This window comes from Falco peregrinus, chromosome 1 (genome assembly GCF_023634155.1).
Source record: "Falco peregrinus isolate bFalPer1 chromosome 1, bFalPer1.pri, whole genome shotgun sequence".
In the NCBI taxonomy this organism is placed as follows: domain Eukaryota; kingdom Metazoa; phylum Chordata; class Aves; order Falconiformes; family Falconidae; genus Falco; species Falco peregrinus.
Genome location: NC_073721.1, coordinates 49,625,668 through 49,638,594, shown reverse-complemented (window position 1 = coordinate 49,638,594; position 12,927 = coordinate 49,625,668). Strand labels below are relative to the sequence as shown.

General features: G+C 45.6%; 1 protein-coding gene across 1 annotated transcript in view; it reads left to right on the top strand.

Annotated features, from left to right (window-relative positions):
• CFAP77 (cilia and flagella associated protein 77) overlaps positions 1-12,927 on the top strand; it is a 61,749-nt gene that overhangs the window by 25,217 nt on the left and 23,605 nt on the right. The window contains exons 2-3 of the mRNA XM_027778042.2: positions 11,529-11,628; positions 12,183-12,411. Coding sequence (XP_027633843.2) covers positions 11,529-11,628; positions 12,183-12,411 — 329 coding nt within the window. The remainder of the gene's footprint in view (positions 1-11,528; positions 11,629-12,182; positions 12,412-12,927) is intronic.

Here is a 12,927-nt window from a genome sequence, read left to right as displayed (position 1 = left end):
ATTGCACCTTCCCTGTTGAGGCAACAGCATCTAAGAACAAACCCAGGTAATCTGGGGCACGATTGTGAGCTTCAAGCTGGGGGTGGTTATCCCCTTCCCCCATGCTGGGTTTCAAACCCCTCCTTTCTCCATCAGCCCATCCCAACAGCATTTAGCAAGCCATCTCTGTCATACAGCTGTGTCCCAGGAACGACACACCATGGGGCACATCGCTGTTCAGATTCAGGTCACTATTAGTCTTTATGACAAAGCTGCACTGAAATCAAAGTTTGTGACTTTGATACCAAAATGGAACAGAGCATCCAAAATGCATTCCGTCCAGCCCTGGGGCCACAGCACTTGCTTTTCCCTGATTCACAGCCATTTATGCTCATTCTCATTTCAACAAAAACCTATAAAACTCTTACAGCACGATGCAGTCCTAAATTAAATGCACTTTAACATCCCTATATAACAAGGGAGTCTTTGCGCTTTTAAATTAATGCATATAGCTGAGAAAGGGACCTTTCCTGGAAAATTTATTCCACTGTATTTGGAGACAGAAAACCCCACCTCATTCCACCTTCTCTGAGAGCAAAGATTATTCAGTGTGTTATAATGAGGAATTTGTAATAACGAGAGTGTTGTGTGTTAGACTAACTATGAAGCGAACAACAGAAGACTTCTGTGAACGGCAGTGTTTGTATGATGTATGGTAATATTTTTCCTCAGTGCATTACAAAAGAAAAAAGCAAGATAAAAATATCTTCCATTTTCTCCCTAATTTGTAGTTTTCTGGTGTTAGCAAGGCTTATAAGACACATGCTCCCAATTAGCTGCTCCTCTTAATTTAAATGCTTCATAAATTATCTCCTGCGCTTGTGGATTATCACTTCATAATGCGAGTTAGCATTTAAATAAATAGCTGCGATGTAGGAAATTAGAGAGGTTTACAGTCTGAGGCAGCAGCATAATGAAGGAAAATACCACAGCTACTGAACAGGGGTTCGGAGAGATGTGATGAGACAGAGAATTTTTTCCCTTTGCCTTTTAGCAACCAAATTTGGACTGCAGCAGGGAAAATATGGGTCAGAACTCCAGCAGAGCAGGAGCCTTTCGTAATGGCTGAGCACGAAAGGAACACAGAGAATTCTTAAGCACATAAAACATCTGATTTAGCAAATATGATGCAATTACGAAGTGACTTTTTTGAGCCAACTCTTGGTTGCCTCACAAGGTAGCCCCTTTGAAAGCAATTGGGCAACTCATGTACGTCACCTGAGCAGTATCTGACCCCTTATGTTCTATTATGTTCTATCCTTTCAAAAAATATAGGACTGGAGAGAAAAACAATAGAACAAAGTGGAGCTGAAATTGTATCGAGAAAATTTCATGGGGAAAGCAACAAGAGAGTCAGAGGTAGGATTATGGGAATTTTAGAAGTATATAGAACTTTCAAGGGTAACAAACATTAATTTGTAAGCCAGAGAAGTTTTGCCACATTTTTAGCACCGTTAATAAGGTCAACCCATAGGCAACAATTGTTTTTAACCATTGGCAGCAACTTCCCAGCACTATTTCAGCCCAGTTTCACAATTACTGCAGAAAATTAGGAAGGCAGGGTAGGGAAGAACCTCCCAAAAACTCCTTGGGGGACTAAGGCTTCACTCCAGTGCTTGCTGGTCTTTACTTTGGTATCACCGCTTCTTTTTCTGCCATAGGAGAAAACTCTGGGCAAGATCCTGCCAGCAGTCAATCACACATGACTGCCACTGACTTCCTGGGCAGCTGAAGACACAGAGGCACTAGCGGGCTCAGGACCCTTTGGTGTTTGTCTTGCAGAGAGCCCAAGGTTGAGCACTGCAGCTCCCAGGGAAGTTCATCTATTACAGCTCACTGCTTGCTCACAGACAGAAGTCCCAACGTGTCAAAATCATGGATATTTTTTCAAAACCACATGAAAATCATAGAAGCCTTGACAGCCTTGACCAAAGTCCAGCCTTAGGCAGGAGTAAAGTTATTAGTTACCTTATTTCCCAGAGAAAGTCTGACACATTAGGATTTCACAGTAACTGGCTGTAAGTGTAATGGGCAGGGTGTGATTTTGCTCAGTAGGTTTTGCAGTTAAATTTCAGCATGTTGAATACATTTTGCTGTAGGACAGAGCAAATGATTCAGGTAGATTCTTGCATTAGCACAAGACCCTCTGTGCTTGATGGGAGTTCTGTCTAACTGACAGCACAATTTGGGTCTTCATTGTATTTAATATACTTCAAGAGCAGGGGTCAAATTGTCTCAACATTTACATCCATACAACCCTGCTAATCCCGGGAGAACTGCAGAGTGGAAGCTCAGGACAACCTGTAACTGACTCAATTTTCTCTGCTTAGCACCTTCCAGTTATTTTTTCAAGCAATGTGCCCCAAAATGGTCTTGGTTACAATCCCAGCTCTTCCCCAGTTGATAGGATGGAACATGGGCAACTGGGCTGAAATCCATTGGAAGGAGATTTCTGCCTGGACCTCTCAGGACACGCTGGTGGAGCCTGTAGCCATTCCTTGGGAAGATGCAGTTCACCCTGCAGAGAGTTCAAGTCAGCACAGCAGGATCCCTGTTTCATCCTGTATTTTTTTTATTCCAACATGTAGTGTTTAGAAAGTAAAAAAGAGACTCGTCCCACCCCAACCAATATCTGAAGGGTTACAGGAGCTCTTCATCCCTCAGAATTTTCAAGCAGTAAAAGTTCTGTGGGCCAAACGGTACCCACGCTCACAGCTATGCAATGGCCCTGTCCTCTGTGGTGTATTTGCATCTCTGTTACCATCACTTTGTCTTCTGCAGTCCCCAACGAATGGCCACAAATGCCACTGGCTGCTTCTGTGCTTAGAGCCTGATAAGCCTTTTGCTGGAGTATGAGGACACAGAACCCAACTCTTCTGTCCCAGCTGTAAGGGCTCTTCATGTCTAACACCTTGCAGATGTGTTGGGTGCTGAGTGCAAGAGGCAGGACTCGAAATCCCAGGACTAGATTCCTTCAGGGAGATGGTGCCACTTTTTACAGAATCACCTTTTCTTCTAAAAGGGCATTTTAAATAATAAAATTGGAAGCTGCCGCATATATCTTTCCAACTGATCTACTAATCATATTTCTTCAAATTTTATATCCCTGACCCTTGTAAAGGGATTGCAAGGAAGGCGTTTTTTAAGCTGCATTTTAATAAGTCAATATGAAAGCTCAAAATTATTTAAAGCTTCTTAAATAGGATTATATTTGATTTCTTGTGGGAATAGTGGGGGATAGTCTAGTAAAGACATTCTGTCCTGCTGAGGTTTTATTACATTAAAGAAACAGCATCCTTTTTTAACAGCAAAAACTTTATCTATTCTCTAATGAAAATGGAGATTATTCTGTACATGAGGTGACTGAAGTTGGTAAGTTGCTGCATCTGTGATCAGAGATTGGAGTTTCTCCTTGAGTGAAAGCTGAGAGATTCCTGAACTAGAGGTTTGCCTGAATTTAACAAGTTGTCTGTTAGTCTGAAATATTTGAATATTTTGTTCTAGGGGGTACCACAGGAGTATTGACATGAAGCAAATTCTGCTGTGAAATAACAGGTAGCTCTCAAGGCAGCCAGTATCTCATTTGCAGCCAAGGATTGAATTTGGCCCTAAGAATCAGAGGTCTGTGCCACTGGGGAACTCTTTTGCTATATAGGGAATGTTGCCATATTCAATCTGCTCAGAAAGGCCCACAGTTGAATTCTCACTTGCATTCAACTCCTTTAATGTCATTGTGGCTTATATGTATGCTACACTGGCAACGTTTAGTCTAATATATTCCACAGCACCCAAAGAAATGCAGGAGGAGGAAATTAAAACCACCTGTATGGAGCTGAAGGCAGCAAGTTACACGGTGTAAACAGCAGCTTCACTAAGTTGAGTTCTGCTGGGCATAATCTGGGACAACATCTGGCCTTGAGAACATAAAGGGATTTTTCTTGAAGTAGCAGATGGGGAGGTTTATAGAACAGATATTACTAAGGATGAAAGACAGGGAAAAGGTCATAACTGCTAGAAGGGGATGGAAACTTTTTTTTTTTAAATTGTCCCATCTCTCTAACATTTAAAGAACGTTCTCTCTCTCATCTTCAGATAACCCACACCCTGCTCTCAGCTAAACCTCAGTGCTCCCACTGAAGCCAACACACACCGAGCAAAAGTGTTCCCTGGCAGAATTTGACTTCAGGGTTTGCAGCGCAGCAGGTATCCCCAAGGCTGTGGTTCTCTGGGAAATGACAACCCCACTACACCCTTTCCAGCTACTCTCTGGAGGCCCCACATCTCTCTGGGGAGCCAAATGCAAAGATGGTAAAATAGCTTTTTTTTGCCAAGGTGCTTCACACTGTTCTGCCCGTATTCTCCCCAAAGCTCCCAGAGCTGCCGCCATGTCAAAGACAGAATTATTCCATGGATTTTCCCACTCTGATTGTCCGTACACACCTCCATTTTCCCCCGATGTTGCCTACGGGGAGAGCAAGGACTCAGATGCCTCTCTCCATTCAGCTGCTCCAGGCCACCCCACACTGTACCAAACCTCCCTGCCATTGTCCCTACATGTCCTCAAATCTCTCCCAGGCTCATTCTGCCTGGGAATGGTTAATGGTGGTTGTAGCTCAAGAAAGATCAGGTACAGGTAAGACCTCAGCCTAGCAATAGCTGTAAACTGCACCCGTCTTCTGAAGAGCCCACCCTTCTGCCAGCGGCTTTATCTTAAGACTACAGACCACGGTGCCTCTTCAGGGCTTGCAAGCAAGCGGAGGCTGTGTGAGCTTCACAAGCTGTGACATCTGCTACAGAAACACATACGCTTCCTTGACCTTCACTGCTGGCATGAAACCTTACACAGACACAAATTTATCTTAAAGTCAGGAGAAGATCTAATAGAGCAGGAGAAGGTAGTTTTCAATATTTCCATCTCAATTATAGTCAAACACCTCCGTGAGTCTCAGCCTTTGGGGTTGTACCTGGGCTGCCTGCTCCCAGCATTGAGGCTGTCGGCAGAATCAGCAGAAATAGCACAACTGGGCAAGGTGTTGGTGATTTATCAATGCTGAAGTAATTCATACTGACACAGAGGCACTGAGGAGCGGCTCAGGGTCCAGCAGGTGCCCCTAAAGACCTAAGAGTTATATGGTGCCACACAACGACAGCAGCAGGCTTGGGATCAAAGTCCCTAGCAAAGAGCCTCCTTTTGGTTTTGGTTTTTTTTTTGCAAAACCATTTTCCAACAGCAGAAAGAAGCAGTCCTGTTACGGAAAAAGGCAGTTTTAACAGTTGTCATACCCTACTACTAAAATTGTCCCTCTAACAGCACATTGTCTGCCAACTCAATAAGGAGTGGCTGGTATTCAGAGTTGCAGAATTTTGGGGCAAACAGGATTTTTCAATGGAAAACTAGAAGGCGAATACACCCATGAAGACAAATGAAAGTATTGTGTACGCAAATACTTTCATATCTGTCTGGCCCTTTAAAACCAAAATGATAGAGTTCATTTGCATTTAGATCTCTTTGGCTCCCTCTTTTCATCTAAAGACAAATCCTCACAAAGGCTGCTTAATTAGACCAAATTAGATTTCCACCTAGTGGCTTGTCATTCATTAGAAAACGCTGTTCTTTTTTTCTGTTTTGGTAATTATAGGCTGGTCTCACAGTATTCACTTCAGGCTCAAAGTATGACTTGCATTCATGATTTTGTGCAGATGAGAGGAAAATTATTCAGTCGCATCAAGTCTTCCCATTTTACAAGTTGGATAAAGATCATCACTGGAGTCTTTTATGTAATGGGGTATACTCTTTCTTAAGTCTTTAATGATTAATTGTAATAGCATATCTCATGGCAATTTTCAAGACTAAGAGCTAAGTACAAACAGTTCACACGCGAAGTTACTGTATCAGATAGCGGGTGTCTTTCCTTAGGTGTGGGTTTCGGGGGGGGGGGTGGGGTGGGGAACAACCCTCATGCGTGGCCCTCAGGTGTCGGCACTACAGCCCCGCTGGGGGCAGCGATGATGGGAAGGGGCAGGCTGGTGCCCAGGCTGGGCAGGTGGAACCCTGGGCTGGAAGTGCCACCTGCCTTATCCCACTGCCATATCAAACCCAGCGTCCCACCCATCTTCACAGCCCTCTGCTGCCGGCGTCACACAAAATGCAGCTTCTAGAAGGAAAAATCTTTCCAGTTTAGACCTGACACTCAAAAGTTTGTATTTAAGAAGCTCCCAGTGCATGTCAGTCAGGAGCACGGGTTAGTACAGACTGCATGTGTAGACATATTCTGGGTTAGCAGCATCTCTACCTGGAGTATTTGTAAATGAAGGGAGTTAAACTCACAGTAAGATCCTGAAACTTTACTGTTCCTGACTCTGAAGGCAGCACTTTGCCCTGCCATCACCCTTTTCTCTGGAGGACTCTCACACCGCTGTGGGACACTATAATAATTTGGTCTCCTGCTCTGAACACTGCACACAGTGCTGGGAATAGGTCCGCTTCTCTCCCCAATCCAGCCTCCATCCCCTCTGCTGTCCTGCACGGGCACACTGATTCCCTGCCTCAGTTTCCCCACTATTACAGCAGGATTAATGCTCAGTGGCGTATCTTGAAGCTTAAATCGGTGACAGATTTTGTGGTCCTTCATCAAGCAAAACTTCCCATGACTTTGACCTTTAATGTTTATGAAAATCTTCAAAGGTAACTGCCAATTTATTATTAATAATCTTCCTGGGAGTGGAAGTTACAAGCAGTTAGTGGCAGGCAGCCCAGCAGCCACCAGCCCCTGCTAGGATTTCTTCTGCACTAACAAATCCAGATTTTCAGGTGTGTTTTCATAACATTCTTGTTTTCCCAATCATTTTTTTGTGAGAGGGAAAGTAAGTTTTTCCCTCCACCTTTAAAAAAAAAAAATCTCATCAAATTTGCCTTTCTCAAAACACTGAACATTCCCTTTCTCATCTACCTAAACCTGATGTTGAGTTACTGTCCCCCAGAGGCTTTCAGTAGCTCAGTTCTGATGTATCCCTGCACTTTGTAGCTCACTGCCTTCTTAGAGTGTAATCAAACATCAAGCTAAGTAGCAAATAAATCTCCCAATCTCATAAGCTGCACAGCAAGATCATGTAAATGCAAATGAAGGGCTTGATTTCAAGCTGTCGCGGGGGGAAGGAGGGAAAAATGCTGGGCCTTGTCACCGCAATCACTTCACTCTGCAAGTGCAGTAAATCTGCAATAATAATAGTAATGGCAGCGTGACGGGAGGCTTTACTGTACAAGGGGGTGTAATGAAAAGGGGAACAGAAGGTAGGGAAGGAAGCAGGGCCTGGCAGGCTGAAAATGCACCGGCATGGGGTTTGCAGGCATCCACAGGGCAGAGCCATCGAGGAGGGGACAGGGCAGCCCCGGCTGAGATGGAGCAGAGAGGATTCATGGATTTGCCCAGCATCCCCTCCCAGTGAAGGGCTGCCTCAGATGCAGGAATTAAATATCCCTGCCTCCATCTTTCACCGTACCTCCCTGCACAGACACGTCTCCTACCCCTCTGGCAGTCTCAGTCGTCTTTAGAAAATTGATACAACGTGTGTCAACGGGTCATAAATACCAGGGGATGAAACACAAAAAAAGTCTTGCAACAAAACCTGGAATCCTTAAAGGTTTTCTACTTCCTTACACCTTTGCAACGTGCCCATCTCTTCCAGACAGACCCATTTCCAAGCCTTCCTTCTTCCTTCGCAGTGAAGGTTTTCCAGCACTGTTACACACTCAAATACAAATTCAGAGCTCAAATCTGGGGCTGTACAAATCAGAAGCTGCTCAGCAGAGGCCAGAGGGATCTTGATACACCCAACACCATTTGTTTTTCAGCCAGCCAGGGTATCCCCACAGATCAAACATCCCCATCACTGCGGCCAGTCTGAGCATGGCACCCTCCAAACACTGGACACACCTGGTTCAACCATGAAAATTATTGTGTCCAAAGGGAAAGAATGCATTAGCCGAGTCCTTAGAGACAGTTTGAGAGAGCAAACAAAGCCTTGACACATGTCTCCTGCAGGCCTGGGAGGAGGTGATGATCTCCCTAGGATGCTCTGGGAATGCTTCAGGAACAAGTCTAGAGTTGTCTTCTCCGAACAGGCTGGATAAACAGTATTTAAGACGCTGGATTTTCCTCACTGAGGCCGTAAAGGGAGAAAACTTGCAGAAGGTACCCAGAGAAAATTAGGACCGCCTGGGATGCAGAGAGAGACTGTTTTAATTAGAGCCAAGAGGTGGGAAATAAGGCAGAGAAATGACATCTTAATGAGGTTTAATGAAGTTGTCTGCTGATGGGCACAGCTGTCAGACAGATCTGTATTCCAGCCAAGAAGCTTTGTGACAGGCTAAACCTGAACACAGGGAACAGTGCTGGAGCTGGGGAAGAAAAAAGGACCTTCTGCATCAGCTTTGACTCACTATCCCCACCGCTTTGTGACAGAGCACACCTACAGCGCACCAGGACAAACAAATGAAACTAGCCCATGAGGGTGCAACAGCATTTCGCTAATTTATGAATGAGAAAAGCCGTAATCTTGGATTACACTGAGCAAGATTCATTCCTGCTACCTCCTTCCCATTCTTTGCTTTCGTGGGTAAAAGATGTTGGCAGGCAACCAGAGTCCTCTGAGTCCTTTGATTTTTCTTCAGGCACAGGTTCTCTCCATGTTCAACATATTGGACCAGATTTTTTTTTTTTTTTAATTAATTACCCAGCACCTTCAGCTTTATTTATTCAGTGCAAAGTGACTGTAAAATGCCATCCCATCATAAAAGGAAACAGTGTGCATTCATTTTGTGATGAAGTAAACACCCAACTATGTTAACTTCAGGTGCTCTACAAAAGGCAATCTTTAAATCCTGCAATTTCTTCCACTCTACAGAGTTCTGCATTCAGCGGTCTGGAAGCAGCTTTGCCACAGATTACAAACCTCTCCTTCCCTGCAGTTTCTCAGCAATTTCCTCCCATCCGCCACACCTTTGCCGTCACAGCAGATTTCTGACCTCACTTAGCTGATCCAGTATCAGAACAGGATCCCTGGAAAAAGCCTTTTCTCATGCATCTGGGGAATGTTACACCATTTCCCTTGTATTTCAGCAACAACTAGTCTAAAAATAGCTAGTGTACAAATGCCTGTAAATACAGGAGAAATAGATCAGCAATGAAAGCCACTTTATCATCCCTGGCACTGGTTTATACGCTTTGCGCGAGCTCCCTAACTCACACACAGCGTGCACATATGGTTTAGCACTGCCATGTGATATTTCGGTTGCAGTAGCACTAAAAGCCCACTCACTCCCATTGTGCTTGGTGCTGGACACATCTGCAAGGGACAGTCTTTTCCTCTGCTAGAGGTTCACAAGAGGCAGCTGGGGGAATGCAGCCATGTTCTGCAAATGTTGTATTAGGTAGCTCAGTCAATTACTTTCAAAAAGGTCTGTTTGCAACAAAGGGTCTGTAGCTTCACACAGGGAAGGAGCCTGGTGGGGTTTTCAAGACTCTCAAAGGATCTTAGCAAGTCCAGAAAATTCATTTTCTGGTGAACTTGTGCTCCTGAGAGTCATGGGATTACCACACCTGCTTTATAGCCTCACAAGTGCATGGATTTAACAGGACCAAGATGAAGCACCTCCCTCCCAGACCTGAGAAACAAGACCCTGGATTTCCATGGAAGCATCCCTGTATGGGCTTGCAGGCCCAATGGTCCCAGACAGCCAGCATCTGCAGAGGAGCAGACCTGCTGTCACAACACAGACAAGTTGCTCAAGCAAGTGGGCACGGTCTCACCCCAGACATGCCGGTGAGGAGCCCAGGGCCACCGTCACTCTGTGCTTTGAAGTTTTTGTGCAGCTGTATGTAGAGATGGGAACTGAGAAACTCCAAACTGATTGCACAGAAAAAAAAAAAAAAAACAAAATGGCTCCAGGCAAAATAGTTTGAGGAATGAGAAAATTCTAGAGACCTCAACACAGAACCCTCTGGAAAGGTGCCTGTTTTGAGCAGGGGTTATTAACCCTTGGCTCTCCAGGCATAATGGCTCAGTGAGAGTTTTGCCTGAGCTGAGGGTGAAGCAAAACAGCTTCAGGCTGTTCAACAGCATCATACACACTTGGTGAGTACCCTTCAGCAGTACATTGGAAAGGGGCCACCAGGCTGGCAGTGTACAGGAGAGCCCTGGCTGCTCCAAGGCCTTGGCCAGGGTTTGCCCAGTGCTGGCTGGAAGCTGAACATAAATTTGGGTTTGGATGATGTTCCCATATAAGCAACTTTAATAAGCTGCATCCCTTAATTGCTGTACAGCCTCAGCCTGCCATAGTGGAGGTGATCAATTTTCAGTCTCACTCTTTGCACTCGATCCCAGCAGAAAGCTCTACATTTGATTCAGTATCTCCTGATCCAGAGAGCGTTCACTCTGGAACGTAATAATGGCCACCTCAGTGTTAATGTTCAATGATTCACCTGTGAGAAGCACTAGAGTAGGATTTCAGCACTCTCACTCTCCCAACAAGACCTGCCAACACCTACAAACCCCCATCTCCTCCAACATCCTTCCCATGGAAAATCACGTGTCCCAAAGCACCCACGCCATGCCTCAGGGCTCCTGGGGACACACTTTGCCTGACCCTGCTCCAGCTTCCCCCAGCAGGAGTGCACAGACCAGGCTGCCAGGCTGTCTCCCCTTCCCTCCTCCACCGCCCCCCTTTCAAGCAGCAATAAGGTTTCAAGACACACACATCCTGCAGTGACTTCACCATGGAGATGGGAGGGTAGAAACAAAGGGGTGAGGGGAGGTCAGTTAATCCCACAGACACCACCAGGCTGGGACACACATGGGCTGGGGAAGAGTTCATTTTAAAACTAAACAGAGATGAGGTTATTGAGCTCAAGTTCTCTTCTTTTTTGTGCTATAAACCCCAGGCTCTGCTCCCCCTTCTTCAATCCCCTTATCCTCCCCCTGCAACATGCCTTGCGTCTTGATTATTCCCAGGCAGGAGAAGCAATGTGATTGTGCTTGGGGAAGTTTACTTCAGCTGTCTAAGAGGTTGCACAAACTGGAAATGAAATAACTCAAAGGAAAGTTAAGACTAGCTGCAGAGTCCCCCCAGCAGACACCACGGCTGGGCATACCAGCCAAAGGAGAGATTAGCCAAACAAGGAGACTTGAAGTCCATATGTATTGAGTAAGGATCCCTATTTCCAGCAAGGCTAGGTGGCTTTATAACTCAGGTACAAACTTGGGTGAAATTTGGCATCCCTTAGGCTTCAGCTCTGGTGAAGCCTCATGGCTGTGCGTTCTCCTTTTGCACCGCGGCAGTCACTTGTGCAGTAGGATTCAAACCGCTGCAAGCGGGGCCACCACCACTCCTGGTACTTCTAGCCAAGTTCTGTTACAAATGTTTATTTTCAGAGGCTTCAGCTTATCAGGAAAGGTCTTTATGCTTCTCCTTTAACTTCACTCTTCTGCAGGCAGAATTGGGGAAGCCCCAGAGAAACTGCTACACCCTGCCAGGCTTTGATTTTTCATATGGGATGCACACCCACAGAACAGATGGAGGAGTCCCTGAAGGTATGACACTGCCACTAAAATACAGACCTGCAACAAAGTCCTAATGCTAGTAGGAACTCTACTCTCCTTCCCAGTGCTCTTCAATACTTCTTATCAAGCTGGAGGTGAAGAGCTCTGGCGTTCACCCGCTTTCATTAATATCACCCAAATTGCTCCGTGACTAGTAAAGTTTCTCTATCATATCGGAAGCTTTTATAGGATCACCCAGAGCCCAAACAGCAAGGAGTATTGCACCTGCCAAGGGTGATACATGTGACCACTTTAAGTTTGTTAGAGCTCCTACTTTGTGACAACTGCCCTGTGAAATCAGACTTGCTGAGCAAGCCAGGGTGGAGGGTGAGAAGACATCCGATTCAGATGGGAGATGTCCCCCTGTGGAATGCAGTGGGGTAGGCTACAAAGTTCACTCCACAGTGAAACCATGGCAAAATGCATGCAAGCCATGCAGGGCCCTTGTGCATGGTGCACACACTGCAGCCTGCCTTCCCAAGTAGGAGTTACCCAAAATGTCTGATACTTTTCTTTTTGCTGCTCATGTTTCCTTCCATCTCCAGCAATAGGCCACTGGAACACAGTAAAGCCCAGGACTTCCTTACTCCAGAAGATGCCCCGGGACTTCATCACCATGAACCGTGGTGCTCTGAAGGCTGGTTACACCACAGCCCATGAATTTAATTTGTACTACAAGGCCAAGGACATTCGACTCAAAGATGACAAACCCAGTCGCTTCAAGAAATGTCCTCCTGAAGTACCTGCAGACTTCACTTATGGCATCACAGCACGGTAAGGGGGAAGGGCTCGGGGCCCTTCACAGAATATTATCTGTTCCTACTCTCACATCTCCATCTCCCCCACATCTCTGTTAGCACAGAACAGCCCAAAACAGAAGTGTCCTGAACCTGGCTGAGCTGCAGCTGAGTCACAGCACCACTTCCATATCTGATTGCACCCGTGTGTGCGTCAGATAATCAGCTATCTAAATCTAATCTACATGCCACAACACATCCCCATGTCACCTGTGGCCCTAAGGTCTTGGAACCTCTTAAAAATACGTTCAATGCCAATCCTTTAATTTAAAGGAATGTGAGGAGTTGTAAGCCAGAATAATGGCTTCCCAGGGTCAGAAAATCAGAGCAACAGCATTGCTACCCATTTGCACTAGCTGAAATACTCTGGTGCAGTTAAGGATCAGTTCAAATTCTTTATCCCACTCCCTCTCCCACTTGTTAGTTCACCGCCCTGCCTTGGACAGAAGCTGGTAATACAGCAGGATGGAGGCAAAGCAGCTTTTCACCGCTT